The 17956-nt window shown below is 35.8% G+C and overlaps 1 protein-coding gene across 4 annotated transcripts in view; it reads left to right on the top strand.

The window, feature by feature from the left end:
- The window catches only part of LOC118279184 (uncharacterized), a 98373-nt gene that overhangs the window by 53329 nt on the left and 27088 nt on the right, over positions 1 to 17956 (top strand). For all 4 annotated transcript variants that reach the window (XM_050698377.1, XM_035598741.2, XM_050698378.1 and 1 more), the window contains exons 3-7: positions 3233 to 3840; positions 6876 to 7033; positions 7509 to 7652; positions 15352 to 15541; positions 17383 to 17506. In XM_050698377.1, the coding sequence (XP_050554334.1) occupies positions 3233 to 3840; positions 6876 to 7033; positions 7509 to 7652; positions 15352 to 15541; positions 17383 to 17506 (1224 nt within the window). The remainder of the gene's footprint in view (positions 1 to 3232; positions 3841 to 6875; positions 7034 to 7508; positions 7653 to 15351; positions 15542 to 17382; positions 17507 to 17956) is intronic.

Here is a 17956-nt window from a genome sequence, read left to right on the forward strand (position 1 = left end):
GTAATACTTCTTGTAAATATATCATTATCGGTTAGTTAGCGTCCACTAGTTGATCTTTTGATAGATCTTTCCAAATCCCTTTTCAATGAAATAAGACATCATTTTTTTGGGGCTTTATCTTAAGACTCCTCCCTCCTTGGGTGACAAAAAACTACAAGTTTCAACTCTTAGTCCAATTCCTACTAGTTTCAACTCCTGCTCCGCGCCGGGCCACGGTAATATAATGCGGCCATATATAGGCCAGATTATATCATAAGTAAACATTCCTTCAATAAAATAACACTGTCTCAAAAGCGATTGTGGCGCCCTCATTGTACACGTTTGGTAGGCTAGACAGTTGGGTTGGACATCGCAGTTTAATAGGTTCAGTGTCCACCCTTAGCTCTTAGTACAGTAGTAATCGAAATTAGAGCGCGTTCGGCTCTCTGATTGGCTGGCTCGAATGAACCAACCAATTAGAGGGCCAAACGCAATCTCGTTACGTTACGGAATTAGTCTAGACGTATTCGAATTTAACACTTAAGTACTAATACAGTATACGATTCATTTTTATTTGCATAGCTAGGCACATTTATGTTTATAATATTTTATTAAGTTAAGCTATAGAAATCCCCGTCTACGCCACTCACACCTGCCTACACGTGACTTCAACTTATGACGTCACTCCAAAAACTTGATTTAAAGATGAGCAGAAATATTGATTATCCTTAACGTTAAATTATGTAGTTTGATATTGAAAGATAAACGATGTCCAATTTTTCGATTTTTATTATAGTACATATTTTGTTTATTTTGTCTCTTTTGTTTGTTTGGGTCTTTAGTAATTGAAATAGTACCTACTCCCTTCCTGACGACAGATCGATCTGATGTTTGGCACATTCTTAATCTTGATGACCAACCTTAACTATAAAACCTTTTTTTTCAGCCATGATCGTGCCACAGCCAAAACCATTTAACATATATTTTTTTATACATTACTTATCGATTTTTTTAATAATGAGTCCAGTGCTTAATGCATCTGCCTCTGGTAGGCAGAGGCAGAGGCCTTCGGGGATAAAAGGCTTGACGATACAAATAAAAAATAAATATAATAAATATGGCAAAGCAATAAGTTCCCTTAAAGAGCTTACTTAACTTATTGCTATTTGGGTAAAAATATCACTGTTATCATGCACATGTAATCAATCAATCGTTCTCCTACCGTATACCTACTTCAAATTTTGCATCGATCTTTCCTCAAAGGATATAAATAGACGTTCATAGCGCACCAAATTGGCATTTTTGTGTGATAGGTATTAGTTTTTTTGTTATAAAAAAGGTCATGTCTTCTGCTATAAAACGGAATGTTTACACAATACCTAGACTGTGCAGATAAATATTTTAATAATGATTTTTTTATCATTTCTCAAAAGGATAGGCAGATAAGTAAGTAGTAGGAGGATAGATAAGTAGTAGGAGGCACTCTTTATGGAATAGAGATTACTGAAAGTGTCAAAGATTTAAAACCCAAAAATAACTAATCCGAATCACCTCATCCGTTGTCCGTCGGTTTCAATAGTGTATTTAGATTATAGTAATAAACCCTTTCAGTAAGATATAGCAATAGTTCATCAGAACAAAATTTGCTATGACATTTTCTTCAGGAGTTATTTTGATTTAAAATTGAACCCATCAGTAATATATATAAAGGATAATCTAAACTGTCTCAATATAAAGTTAACAAATAGATTTATTTTAAATCAGGAATAAACTTAAAAATAACTTTTTTTAGCTAGAACATTTTCACCAAGAAACTGACTTATCGAACACCAAAAAACTCGAAAATCACAAGAAAATTAACATAATCTCTTTTGTCGGGTTAAAATAAAATCGTTTCCTAAAGATCTGTTAAATGTTTAATGGAGTAGCAGACGGGTTAAGTCAACCGTTTGATGACAAGATTTACAAGTCAAAAGCCTCAATCATGATCAGTGATCGGATTTAGGCTTCACGTCATGTGTCCCAAGTGATTTTTGGGCTCACATTTGAATTAGGGATTTTGGTAATAGAATTTGCATTGCTGATTCAATGGTTGACTTTGTAGATAGGTACTTAAAAGTTGTATGCTTTGATTCAATGAATGGTTGGATTGCAAAGGGCGATCGAGTGATTCTTGGTGTTAATGGGGGTGTTCCGTAAACATTGTGTGTTTTGATTACATTGATGGTTGGATTGCCAATGGCGAGCAAGGATTTTTTAGCGTGTTAATGAGGTTTTCTGTACACATTTTTGAATATAAAATTTTCCTTTTTTAAATCTATAACGGAGTTGGTAAATGAGTACAAACACATAGTAAAATATGTCACATGTCATGTGTTACAAAGTCTGAATATAATTATTGCCATATATACTAGTTCCTGCTAGCGATTTTATCCGTGTTCCGTAGTATCCTATCACCCAAGCCAGCCTGTATACGCAATTTCATCAAAATCTCTTCAGTAGTTTCAGCGTGATTGTCGGGCAAACATCCAAACACACAAACTTTAGTATGATACCTTCCCACCAGATGCCAGGGAGTCAGGATTTCTTCATTGGGCAATTTTCCAAGAAGAAAGATGAATAAAAGTATAAGACCTGCCTCCATTTTAAGCTTGCTCGTGGCTAACTAATTTAGCTATCTAGAAAGCGGTGGTAGTCTTTCTTTTTGCTATAATACTTTTTTTTACTCAGTAGCAATAATTGTGAAATGAATACTTAATATCTTCCTTTATGCTATTAATTTACTAAGAATTCTATGGAAACTACGTGAAATTTAATTATCTAACAAATTAGGGCGAGATTCAATTCGAATGGTTTAAAATAAAAATAATGTGCCTGCTCAAAAGGTAATTAAAAAATATTACATGTTAAGTTCGCTCGCGTTATATTGGAGTTTTGAAATGACATGTACACCATAGTCCATAGTCATGCTAGTTCTTCCGGAGCTACGGATATCGTAACAGGTTACGGGTCCAGAAGAAACGGGGTGGTTTTTAGTCGGTAAGAGTACGAGTATGCCACTCCCTCACCCAAAGCAGGAGAAATCATTACATGATTCTCCCCCCCCCAAAAAAAAAACATGATATTTCTATTAACATTTAATAAATTAAAGAAGTGACATTCGTTATAGATGGTGTAGTTTCTCCCCAAGTCTACGCAACAGCATTAGACTAAGTATAAGTACGTATGTTAATCACAAACATTATTGTTACAGATATAACAGGAATCAACACACAGACGGATACAACAGAATCAGTTGAAACAACAACTATCGACCTCAACTACACACAAAGCGAAGGTTTCAGAGAAGCTAGAAAAGAGAATGGATCATTCGTTTTTACGGTAGACGACGATGGTTTAAACGCAACTATATCAGAAGACTTCCCTCATGACGCACCAGAAAGTGCCTCCAGAGTCCTAGTTGCTAACAAACCAAATGGCACTAATGAATTCAAAATTGAAGATCGTAAGGTGCCAGGTCCACCAGTGAAACATCCAATCAAAATGCTGCCAGGTGGCGATAATCAACCAATCATAAGCAAAAATGTCAAGGATTCTATCAAAGCTCACGTGAGATATGATGAAGTTACAGGGGAGTTAATGAATGGAGATCATCCTTGTAACAGGGAATGTAGGGAAGGTGAAGAGCCAATGATTTGTTACTACCATTTCGTTCTGGAGTGGTATCAGACGATGAGCAAGGCCTGTTATGACTGTCCGTACAATTTGACTGACTGTACACGCCCTGATTGTATCCCCGCCGATGGAATGAATCGACCCCTGAACGTGGTTAATAGAAAAATGCCAGGCCCTGCCGTCGAGGTGAGTGAGAAATATCCTCTAGTTAAATTCTGTTGCTTTTTTACCCAAAATGTTTAGAGTAAAAAATGTACCACAATTTTTTCGCCCAACTAATGTATTGTGCGCAGAATTTTAGACCGAGAGCGACAATATTGTGACAATTAGCGTTGTAGTTTTAATTTTGTATGAAATTGCGAGTCGTTTTAATTGGGTCTCGTTAAATAAAAGTATGGAAACGTGATTGTTACGAGCAGCAAATAGTTTCGACTGTTTTATGTAAATTTTCGTTTTGTGAAACAATTTATTTGATAAAGCTTATTAAGTAGTAGCCAGATGTTTTTATAATTGGTGTGAATTCCATTAATTGATAGCAAATCAAATTATGATTATACAACTTTTAATTAAATGTAATTTGATCTATGAATTAATTTGATAAATTAATTTGTACTGCATAAACATTCGTAGAATTTATTAAATAACTAGCTTCCGCCCGCGACTCCGTCCGCGCGAATGTCGGTCTTCGCGTGGAAGTTTTATTTCTCCATTTTGAGTAACTCTGACAATGACATCTTATAAATATCTATTGGACCCAAATACGGCGAGGCCCATAATAATTAAGGAGATCCCTCTATTGAGCTACTGCTGTTGAGCTCGCGTTCTGTAGAATAAAACTTAAAAATAAAGATTTTTTCTACGTATTTTTCCAGGATAAAATGTATTCTATTTTATGCCCAGGACAATAAGGTATAATTATACCAAGTTTAGGAACCGTTAGTTTTCACGTGATGCCTAAACATACAGACAGAAAGACAGACAAACAAAAAAAAAATGATCACATATTTGGGTTTGGTATCGATTCAGTAACACCCCCTGCTATTTATTCTTTCAATATTTTCAATGTACAGAATTGATCCTTTAACAGATTTATTATAATTTATTCATATTAAGAATAGCTTTTGCCCGCGACTTCGTTCGCGTGGAATAGTGACTTCCGGCAAATTTTTGGTTTTAACCACATAGATCCCGATCTCGCGGGATCTCTTCAAAAATGAGATGTGGAAGATATTCCAGGGAACTCTTCAAAAATCAACATAATGAGCTCTGCGTTTGAATTTAATAGATGTATACTCACTTAGGGCATTGAAAAAATAGTTTAAAAACGGACTTAAACTAACTTAAAACTAAAGAAAGCTACGAATTACGAATTTATAACAATTAAAAAAGAAACTATATTACAACCTATCCTCTATGCTATAATAACCAAGCTTAAACTAAATAATTTAAAAGAAACGACTTAAATCTAATCTAATTAAAAAAAAATTAGACTTACAATTTTATTAAAAAAACTAACTACAGTAACTACTAATAATCGATATCAAACTAAACCTGCGTTAAATAGTTTAACCAAAAAACCAGGAAAACCCAACAAATAAACTTATTAATTGACAAATACAACGAAACCAATTTAGAATATACGAAACAGCAGGACCACTACAGACAAATAATCATACGACTGATAATACACTTTTTCTACGATAGTACCGAAGCGCTCGGCCGATACCCAACCAAATGAATGTAACGAAACCATAGCGCGATCTATTTCGATCCCAACGCCATCTATCGAGGATAAAGACAACTTGGATTATTTATTTATACTCCGTTCGGGCATTTTCTTTGTACTAAAAGTTTAATTATATTGATATTATTTTTTTCATACCTTTTTACTATTTATTTACTTTTTTTCGATGAATTAAAACAATAACATGAACCGAAGTCGTGTAACGATCGACATAGAATTATCTATACTCCGTTAGAGCATTTTCTTTGTACTTAATGTTTTATTATATTGATATTATTCTTTTCATACCTTTTTACTATTTATTTACTTTATTTCGATAAATTAAAACAATAACATGAACCGAAGTCGTGTAACGATCGACATAGAATTATTTATAAATAATTTATTTCTTATTTTTTGATTTTTGAAATAAAAATATATCTATGTCCTTTCTAAGGTTCTAAACTATATCTGTACCAAATTTCAACCAAATCCGTCAAATAGTTGCGGAGATTAATGGTATAAGCATAGAATGTTCGACGTGATTCTTTAATTTGACATAACTTTTTTATTTATGAACCGTTTGACATGAAACAAACACTAAATGTAACCGCATCCAACTCGGATCAGCCGTTTCTGAGATTAGCGCGCACAGACGAACAGACAAACAGACAAACAGACAAACAGACAAACAGACAAAAAAAAGTTAATTACATTTTTGGGTTCGACATCGACATAACAATAACCCCTGCTATTTTTTTTATTTTTATTTTCAATGTACAGACAGCACTTTTCTACGATTTTATTATATGTATAGATGTTTTAGTGTACACCCATAAAGCCTTTGTTTAAATTGAGTTTATCAATAAAATTAATCAAACACTATTTTACCCACGTTCTTAGACTAGCAAAAAATTGCCCAAATCTCAAATACGTAGGCGATATGTTTGGATGTTTTTGCAAATATTTACATTAAATTTATAAAGGTTATGTACCTTTGTCTGTTTTATAAAACAGTGGGCTGAATTTTTTCACACTCTCTCCCACTTTTCACCATTTATGGCTCCATAATAGGGGTTGAATTAGACAACTATTTTTTATTTTAATGTCCGTCTTGTAAATTATTTTGAAATATTATTAATTACGGAAACAAATACTTTCAAAGATATATCGATGTGAAATATCGCGTGAGGTTACTTCTAGGTAGGTTTTATACGTAAATATGACGTATTTGCTCCCACTCCTAAACTTTGATTCGTTTTATCTAAGTATTGTTATCTGAAATGACAGAATAAAAAAATACCTGTCTAATTATTTTTCCATCACCTAACTGACGGACTAAATAGAATTTAATTTTCATACTCTGTCATCATCCCTATTGTCTCTTATAGGGAAACATCAGGTTTATTTCAAATGCAATAAGGCACCCTCACTGTTAAAAATGTAGAAATAAATATCATTTATCATTTATCTCTCTAACCATTACCAAATGTTCCAGGTATGCCAACATGATCGCGTGATAGTCGACGTAGAGAACGACCTGATGACGGAAGGTACCACAGTGCACTGGCATGGACAGCATCAGAGAGGTACTCCATACATGGACGGTACGCCATACGTGACGCAATGCCCTATATTGCCTGAGACCACATTCAGGTAAGGACTTAGTCTTGTCAATGAGTTACTTCTTCTACCCTGACATTTTGTTCTTGGAAGTTCGTGGTTACGTTGAGGCGGTTGTATATGTATTGGAGATGGATACTGCTTTACTCACGATCTGGAGTCATCTCTCCCTGTTTGTGAACTGTCTAGCGCAGTCTGAGAATTTGTTACTTGGAGTACAGTTATTCTTTATAATGTTGATAAGGACATTAAGAACCTTTTTGAAAATTTTGATTATGAACAAGAAATTAGAGGTTATAGGTTCTAAAAACTAAATAAAATTTTAAGAAGTCTCGAGATAAGCTTAAGAGATATAGTCTCAGGTTGCAAAATATTTTAAAGTTGCTGCAAATAAATAAGCAATTAGATAGTACTCTTAATATTCCTAAAGTTGATTTAGCTCTGATTAAAATAATTCTTAAGAATGTTATCCACCAGCACTCCTAATAAAATACTTAAATTATTCCAGGTATCAATTCAACGCCACCCACGCTGGCACTCACTTCTGGCACTCCCACTCTGGTATGCAGCGAGCTGATGGTGCAGCTGGAGTCTTCATCGTCAGGAAACCAAAATCACAGGATCCTCATGGCAGACTATATGATTATGATCGGTGAGTGCCATTTTCAAGTAGTCAAAGCTAAGTAGAAACATTAAAATATAGTTAGGACTTTTCTTCATGAGATTAGTGTTTGACCCTTTTGAAGTCGATGGTGTTAAGCAGAAATTGGTTATTAAGAACTCATTAATCCGGTTTTATTCAAGTTGAGAGATATTTTTATAGGATCGCAAACGAGTAGACTCATTATTTGATGGTAAGCAACACCAGAGGAGTTACTAGTGCGTTGTTAGTTTTTTGGGGATTACGTTAAGTTACATTTTAAGGGGAGGCATTGTGTCTCTGGTAACAACTGGTAACTAACAATCAGCGATTTATAAACAAAAAATTCAAATTATTATATTATCGACTGTCGTTACTACTGACAGTAGCAGCTAATGTCAGTAACAGAACGACGATTGCCGCGTCGTGTGTCGCGGAGTACTGCTGATGAATGCCTCTAGCATGACTTGAAACTAGTCGAATTCCTCGGTTCGTCCAAATGTTTGTTATGTGAGTAAGCCAATAACATAATAATTAACTCAGTATGTCTCACAAAACTTATAATAAAAACAAAGACCAAACAGAAGAAAATCTTCTTCTAAATGTAAATTGCTAATGTCTAATGCAAAGAGTACTTCGATCCAACGTACCACATTTCAAAGGGTTACGGTAACAAAATCAACTATCAACTTATAGACTGCGAAGGGCCGTCTTGAAAGGAACAAATTGTGTTAGGAACAGGGGGCATACTCCGGTTCTTGAATGCGAAGTTTCGTTTAATCCTCGGCCGTAGGATTTATTGATTTACTAATAGAATTACTTGAAATACGGTAACGTTTTATTTTTAATTCCATATCAAAAGCTATTTATTTATCTTCATTTCATCCGTTAATTTTTGTTCACAAAAGTTCGCAATAAATAGAATTGTAGTATGCAATCTGTTAATGGTGATAGCGTTCACTTTTGTTTGTTAGGGTTTTTTGAATGAAAAGACGTGGTTTCGACTGCAAGTGTATTTAACAACTGGGCTTAGCGTAAATAAGGTATGTATTAAATATGGATAAACAAGTAGGTTCATTATAGACACTATGCGTCTCAACATACCGCCCACCAAAAGACCTGTAGGTCTTTTAAGAAAGAAAAATTATATAATATAAGTTATAAATAACTAAATGATTGACACAGTCACTAAAAGTTTATATAAATCTGTAGGTGGGGGTCTGTGATATTAATATTTAGCATGCATAAAATCTATCAACAAATTAATAGCTACGTAAGTACTGTATTTCTAAAAATCTATTTTAAGCAATGTAAATCAGCAAACAAGAATGTTAATTAAGTTTCTAAAACATTGAAAATTTACTAGGTTTCATCGAGAGGCAATGGACATAACTTTGTTACAGTTTTTTTAGTTACGGAATTACCACTTTTGACACTATACACCCTCGTTAGACCATCCGGACCGGGATGTTTATCGACGATTCGTCCCAAGTACCATTTTCCAGGTGGCAAGTTATCGGTTTTTATCAAGACGACATCTCCGATCTTAAAGTCATCTTCTTTTTTATGCCACTTGGGACGTTGTTGCAATCTGGATAAGTATTCATCTTGCCATCGCCGCCAGAAGTCGTGAACCAGTTTCTGTGTATGCTGCCAGCGAGACAAGCTGGACATCTTTATGTCTTTCATATCCGGTGATGGGACAACGATAGGTGCCTCTCCAACTAGAAAATGTCCTGGAGTAAGTGGGTTAATGTTGTCTGGATCAGAATCATTTAAGGGACAAAGCGGACGAGAATTCAAGCAGGCTTCCACTTGGCAGAGTATCGTCGTCATCTCTTCGTAAGTCAGGTGAGTTGTCACAATTCTTTTCAGGTGGTATTTTATAGATTTTACACCAGCCTCCCATAATCCACCGAAAGAGGGACTGTAAGCGGGGATGAAATGCCATTGAGTACCCTCTGTGGCTAGTGTCTCTGCAATTTCTCCAGTGAACTGTAAGCTTGCTTCTTTCCAGGCATCCCGGAGTTCTTTGTCAGCTCCGACGAAGTTACGGCCTTGATCACTCCACAGGTGGCTACATTTGCCTCTCCTGGCAACAAACCGTCTATAAGCACCGATAAACGCTTCTGAAGTAAGATCACTTACAAGCTCAATATGAATTGCCTTTGTAGACATACAAATGAAAATCGAAACGTAGGCCTTTGTTGTTTTATTTCCTCTACCCTTAGATAATAAAATCTGAAAGGGCCCTGCGAAGTCTACGCCACTATTCAAGAATGGTCTGGATGGAGTTACTCTCTCATATGGTAAGTCTCCCATAATTTGAGCTCTGGCGTTAGCATTAAGTCTTGCGCAAATCAAGCAGTTGTGTATATGTTTCTTAGCTAATGATTTTGCCTTTAAAATCCAATATTTTGAACGAAGATAACATAACATCAGTTGAATTCCTCCGTGAATTGTCTTGGGGTGTGCGTCGGCTATAATCAGACGCGACAATGTGTTCTTATTTCCGAGAATGATTGGATGTTTTCATCAGGTAAGTTTGCGTGTCTGAGGCGACCCTGAGGATATGTTTATCATCAAGATAAGGGTTGAGGGATCGCAACGGACTTCTTCTTTTTACTTGTTTGTTTATTTTTAATCTTTCAATTTCTTCAGTGTATTCTATTTCTTGAACTCTTTTTATACAAATTGTCAAAGCATCTTCTAATTCTTGTGTTGTTATTTGTTTATTTATGTTCTCATTATCTTTGTAGTTTAAAAATCTTCTGCAGTAACATACAACTTTAAGTAATTCTGGTAAGTCGTTAAACTTCTCAAATTGTGTAGTTATAGATTTATCCTGATCTTCTGTGCTGAGGTGAGTAATAATCTTCTGTTTTTTCATTTCTAATTGTGTTTTAATAACTTCCTGTTTACTAAATTTTATTTCCTTTTCAGATAACCAACGTGGTCCTCTCCACCACAAGCCACATTTCGTTAGTTCGGACAGCAACATTCCTCGAGAGGCCAAGTCTGCGGGATTATCGCTTGATTTTACATGATACCAGCGCTTGTAGTTTAGGTTTTCTACAATTTCGACGACGCGGTTGGCAACAAATGTTTTCCATCGATTGGGATCACCGTATAGCCATGCTATAACTATAGATGAATCCGTCCATGCATACATATCTGAAGGTGGAATTTGCATTGCTAGACTAATATGTTTCATAAGCTTGGAAAGTAATAATGCCCCACACAATTCTAGTCTTGGTAAGGATATAGTTTTTAGTGGTGCAACCCTTGTTTTAGCAGCAATGAGTTTTATTTCAACCTTGCCATTTGTTTCAGTTCTTATGTATACTACTGCTGCGTAAGCTCGTGTCGAAGCGTCACTGAATCCATGTAGTTGTCTATGAGTTTTGTTTATATTAGTTGTACCAAGCCATCTGTCCACTTGTACATCGTTCACATTTACAAAATCCGATCTTATCTGATTCCATTCTTCATGTAACGTTTCACTTACGTTCTGATCCCAGTTCACCTTTTCGAGCCATAGTTTTTGTAACAGTATTTTTGCCAATACTGTACTCGGTGCAATCCAACCAAGTGGATCAAAAAGCTTTTGTATATCAGATAAAATACTTCGTTTTGTTACACAAGTATTTTCAGGTGTTGGGAAAGTCAAATTGTATTAAAATGTGTCTGTTTTAGGTTCCATACAATGCCCAATGCTTTGACCTTTCCATCAAGATTCATGTCTATATGTACGTTGGTTGATCTCTTTTCTTCATCTACAGATTTCATAAAGTTTATATCGTTTGATGACCATTTTGTGAGTTGAAATCCGCCCTTTTGTAGGATGTTAGTGACAGTTTTGGCTAGTGAAATAGCAGTTTCAGTGTCGTCAGCACCGTCGAGCCAGTCATCCATGTAAAAATTACCCTTAATGGATTGTACAGCGAGTGGTTCATCCTTTCCTTCATCATCGGCTGTTTGATGGAGTGTTCTAACAGCTAAGTACGGTGCAGATGCTGTGCCGAATGTGACCCTTAACAAACGGTATTCGTGGAAATCTTCGCTCTCATCAGGTCTCCAGATAACTCTTTGAAATTCTGCGTCTTCACGAGTCACCAATATTTGGCGATACATCTGTTTAATATCGGCCATGAAGCAGACACGCTTCATTCTCCATTTCATAAGAAGGTATCTTAAATCATCTTGCAGCTGCGGACCTACTAATAATTCTTCATTTAGTGAAATATTATTTGTGCCTTTACAGGAAGCATCAAAGACGACGCGTGTTCGTGAGGTCTCCTTGTCAGTACGAACTACGGCGTGGTGAGGTAAGTATACTGATCTTTTTCTTTTTCTCCTTCAGGTATCTTTTCCATGTGTCCTTGATCTATGTAATCGTTTATAACTTTTGTATATTCCTTTTTCAGGTCAGATGACTTCCTAAACTTCCGCTCCAGTTGCAAGAATCTTTGTTTGGCTATCTCCTTTGTGTTTCCTTTAGGTGACTGTAAACTTGCACTCGTGCTTGTTTCATTTAGTTGTGGACTGTAAGTTTTAAAAGGTAATTTGACTATGTACCTTCCTTCCGAATTTCTTGTTGTTGTTTTCTCGTAGATGTCCTCACAAATCTTATCTTCCTTTGTCAAATGTCTGTTTTTATCAATGTCTATTTCCCATATTGATTTTAATATTTCGTCGGCGTCGATTTGATGATGCATCACAAGGTAAGTATCGTTTTGTGGTTTTTCAACGATATCTCCGAAAATAATCCAACCCAGGTTTGTTTTTTGTGCAGTTGGAGTGCCTGGTGGACCCTTTATTAAATCTGGCTGTATTATCTGTGCGTATACCTTGACTCCTAATAGCAGATCTACAGAACCAGGTGTTAAGTAACTCGGATCAGCCAAGTTAAGCCCGTCGATGTGAGGCCATGGTTGCTTGACAATTGTTTTGGTGGGTATCTTAGTGGTCAGTTGTTTAGACATCACGTAGGCTTGAATCGGTAAATTGTACTTATAGTCCCATTGTGATCTTATATTAAGCTGTACCACGTGTTTTAGCTCTGTTCTCAAAGAACCCACTCCTAAAACACTTCCTTTGACTGGCTGTCGCTTCAGTTTCAATAATTGAGTTGCTTTCTCGCTTATAAATGTAGCTTGAGAACCCTGGTCAATCAGCGCGCGTAGAGAAATAACTTGACCTTCTGCATTTGTTGCTTCTACTACAGCAGTCGCTAATAGTGCTGTCCCATGTTTATTTGTGTGGTGTGACGCGATCACTGTGTTCACTTGAACTGCTTCCTTCTCTTCTACTACATGCTGTGAAGCCAACGGTTGTGAGGTGCTCGGTGTAGCCGTTGGTTCTGTATTCTTAGTCTCATGTAGTAAAGAATGATGACGTCGGCGACATTTTTGACAGGACACTGGTAATTTACATCTCTTCACTGAGTGTCCTGGTGCTAGACAGTTAAAACATAAATGTTTGTTCTTGACATAATCGGTTCTCTCGCTTAATTTCATTTCAACAAATTTCTTGCAGTGAGACAACGTGTGATTTTCTTTACACATGATGCATATCTTCTCTGTGCTGGGGTTGGCAACATGATAGGAACGTTCTTTGACTTGCCTTTCCTTTGTATTATTATTAGCTGGAATGCCTGTAACTAACTCCAAGGTGCGGAACTTGGACTCCATGAAGTTCCTTAATTCACTCCAGGTAGGTAACGCTTCGCTGTCTTCTTTATATGCATACTCTTCCCAGCCCTTATGTGTCTCTGTGTCAAACTTCTGAACGAGCAAAAATATTATAACGTGATCCCACGAGTCAGCGGTTATTTTTAAGTTTTCTAAGTTATTTAGGCTTTCGATAGTTGTATCCAACAATCCCTTTAACTGGGCGGCTGATTGCGAAGTCATTTTCTTTTGGTAAAATAATCGTTTCATGATACAGTTTAAAATGATCCGCCTGTTACCATACCTTCTGGTCAATACATTCTATGCAGTTTCGTAATTGCTCGATGTCACTTGAATATGGGACAATAAGGCTTCAGCTTCTCCACTTACACTTGTCTTCAAATAGTGTAGCTTCTGTACGTCACTGAGGCTATTATTTTCATGCACCAAAGAAATAAACAAATCTTTGAAAGTCGGCCATTTTTCATAACTCCCATGAAATTTAGGCAATTCTATTTTCGGTAAATGCACTATATTTTGCGATGTATATGTTACATTCATGCCACTTGAGTTTCTCACATCCATCGACGAGTCCGCTAATGACGTAAGCATATCCTTTAAATCCCCTTGTAATGAACTGTATAATTCCTCATATATAAAGAATTCTTCGTTTAAAAAATATGGCAAAATCCCCTTTTGTTCCTTAGGTGTTATCTTTACCAACCCATCATGTGCATTCTTGAATGACATCCAATACTCGTCAATAATCTTCACACGTGCTTCTAGATAACCTCTCGTCAGTCTTCCCTTTGGACACTTTTTCAAATTTGATTGCGTTTTTCGAAGTAAATTAGCACCATCTTCCAATATAGCGAGATATTGTTGTTGTTCTTTAGTAGTATTCATATTTATTTCACTTAATATGTACTTCTCTCAATATAAATCAAACTGTTTTTAAAAACTTGTTTAGAGTCCGTCTTAATAGCTCATTACGTAGTTATAACTATCCATAACGACGAGACGTTTTTTCTGCAAATCCTTATCGCTGTGGAATGCGATTCTTTTGTTCGATCGGCTCGATGTTTATTGCTCCGTAGGTGCTGCGTTCGGCTCGAATACGACCATATGTTAATGGTGATAGCGTTCACTTTTGTTTGTTAGGGTTTTTTGAATGAAAAGACGTGGTTTCGACTGCAAGTGTATTTAACAACTGGGCTTAGCGTAAATAAGGTATGTATTAAATATGGATAAACAAGTAGGTTCATTATAGACACTATGCGTCTCAACACAATCTGCGAAGTTTCGTCCGAAACTTCGTTTTTCGTTGAATTAGAGTAGGCCCCCAGATCCTGACTAGGTAGGGCCGGCGACTTCACTCGTGTCAATATTGGTACGTACTGAGGTAGAAATAAATAGTGTTTTGTAAAAGTCAAGGAGTTTTATTTGCTTTAGGTATTTAGTTTGTGGACTTGGATTTAAAGGTGGAGTTTGGAGAGAAGACCGATTCGTTTGGTTAGTGGAGATAGTTTGGTGTTGGGGTTTATTTTAAAGGCTAGTTGAGTAGATTTAGTTACGGTTTTTAGCCTGTCAACGATTCAATACATTATAATATATAGACTACATACTAAAAATATGACGAACAACATTAATTGTCGTTTTAGTAGCTATTTGCGTACAAATTCAAATATTCGGACATTCATTGATCACTACTTGTTAAAATGCGCATTTTCCTACTAGATAAAATCAATTCAATTTAAATATGTTTTATACTAAATACTAAACTTACTAAAAATAAAAACTACTAAAGTACGTAAAGTTACCTTCTGGACTAAAGTACGTAAAGTTATGGACACTTTATGATGCTGCTACTTTACTTATGATGCTAGCCTTTCTGGCTTGCCTCTGGCCAAAAAACAGATCAGCCCTTTGGTCTTATAAAAGTAACAGTAGAATACCTACTCTAGAATATTAAAAAACTATATAACGTTATACTACGTATTCATGTTTTCCATCTATAACATCCAACTCATCTCTTACAGATCTGACCACGTGATGCTCGTCACAGACTGGATCCATGAGCTAGGTATAGGAATGTTCACCGATCACCATCACTCCAGAGGAGACAACAAGCCTCCGACGCTGCTCATCAATGGAGTTGGCCGGTTCAAGGTCTTCAATGACACTGCTAAACCCATGTATATGAGAGCTGCCAGGTTCAATGTGGAACAGGTAAGGGCTTTTGATACTTTAGGATTTATTTAGAAGGTAGGCTAGAGCGATGATTAATTAAGTAATGTTTTAGAATAGTGATTAGTCTGAGCAAATGTTACTTACCTTAAAGAGTAACTGCCGTACACAGTCATTTAATGGTTAGTTAACCCAGTTTTTAGCGATTATTTTCGATACAAAATCGTTACTGAGGAATAGTTTCAGTAATCATTAAATGACTCTGAGCACGGCGGTAAGAGTAAAAGTTTAAGTGCCTGTAATTCTGCTTTATTATGTCAAATACCTTATGAAATTTGAAATATATATCTGTACATTTGTATTCTTAAACAAATCACACTGAAATGCTAGTAAACATCATCTTGAAGATAGAAGTGAAAATGTTGAAGCTAGACTTAAAAAATCAATATTAGAATATTTATCCTTAAAATTTACAACCTGATTCCACACTTCCACTTCAACGACAGAATCCTTATCACTTAACACTAGAAGGGTCGGGGAAATTGTATACCTTCAAAGACCGCGACCGTCAAATTGACGGTATATGATAATTACGGAGAAAATATGATTGAAATATGTGTGTCATAAAAACAAAATTACGAATTTTAATTAATGCTTTTAATTAAATACTTTGATTAGTTACATAAAACATTTATTACAAATATTTTTTTTAAATACTTTTTTACACATTGACCACAAACAGCTTTCTGGCAAATAGTACATAAGTCACAAGTGCGGTTCTTTTTACATTTTGAATTAATTTGACATTGTCGTCTTTTTTGTGATGTAGAAGGCTGTTCTTCTTCAATAGTTATGTTATCCAAACGTTGAAAAGCTGATGCACTTTGTTTTTTATTCACGTACTCTGCGCGAAGTTCACTTACAAGTTGTAGAATATAATTATGACGAGAAATGTTTTCACCTGTAACTTGGCGATAAATAATCCATGAATTTATGGCGGCCAAATCTAGAATATTATTCCGTCGTTCCACCACTAAAACTAGGAATACACGTCCATTCAGTGCCATCACTAGCCACTTGTCTCATACCTATTTCGGGTAATGATGACGTTCTGACTTGCCTCCCACCACGTGTTATACTTCCCGAATGCTCTTCCGCTGGATCCAGGTCTTCTGCCACGACTTCTACGTATACCACGTTCGCTGTGTAAATTACTGTCCTGCGTTTCACTGTCGAAATGACTTTCAGTTGGAATGTCGGCTTCTGAATCCTCAGATGTAGAACTTTCTTGGTCTAGCTGAAAGTCTTCATCTTCGTTATCACAATGCGTTACTGATAATTCATTGCCACTTTCATCACCTGAGTCATCTTCTTCAATATTACAAAGTTGCGATAACTCTCGTTCTATTTCTAAACTCGAGAGCTGTTTGGAACGCCGATTGGAATTCATTATATACGACAATTCTCTTCAAATAATCAGTTGAAACTGTAAGTCATGTCAATAAACACAACATATAAATATATAGGTAAGATAATAAGGTAGAAACAAAACTTTTGTTTATAACACTTCAAAGTATTCACGTGCCGTCAAATTGACGGCGTCCGGTCTTATTAGGTATGAGTAAGCATACCCCGCATATCAATCATTATTTATTTATTTTTATTAAGTTAAAACTTATACAATCATAAGTTATGAAAAGTCATTAAATATGAATACAAACTGAAATACAGACAAAAAGTTATTAGCCATCAAAATTATTTTGCCGTCAAATTGACGGCCATGGCCCTTCTAGTGTTAAACTCAAACGCTTAAGCACTACCTTCAAAGAATCTCCTAACGATGTCGCTAAATCTATTTAACCAAAAACTTTCCTTATTTCCAGGGCTACAAGTATCGTTTTCGCGTGATCAATGCCGAGTTCTTGAACTGCCCTATAGAGTTGTCTGTAGATGGTCATAATATAACGGTGATCGCTTCAGATGGTTACGACTTGCAACCGATTACAAGTAAGTGAACATTGTTATAGTTATTGTAATGGTTGGATTACGAGTGATGGAGGAAGACTGGCTTTGAATCGAATATTCAGTGTAGGTAGGAATGGATTTTATGGACTGCAGTTTCTTGCAATCGATAATGGACGTTAAATTGATTAGCTTAAAGTTCATGTAGATTGTTGTACCTAAAATGGTCTATTTCATGATTTGTTTGAACAATAGTAAATAACTCTTCTATAAAGAATTCCTTTTTTATAAAATTTGAATGCGACATAAATTTATAGCTTAACGTGTCAACAGAGACCTAATTTTGTGGGTCACATGATAATACCATGTAATTAACGGCTTTTCCCAATAATCTATTAGTGAATATGGTTAGGCTGACTAGAGACAGAATTTTGCCACATTCCGTGTAGTTTTTAAGTCATGTTTCTCTATACATTACATCCATCTATCAATTAC

The sequence above is a fragment of the Spodoptera frugiperda genome, chromosome 14, assembly GCF_023101765.2.
Source record: "Spodoptera frugiperda isolate SF20-4 chromosome 14, AGI-APGP_CSIRO_Sfru_2.0, whole genome shotgun sequence".
Lineage (NCBI taxonomy): Eukaryota > Metazoa > Arthropoda > Insecta > Lepidoptera > Noctuidae > Spodoptera > Spodoptera frugiperda.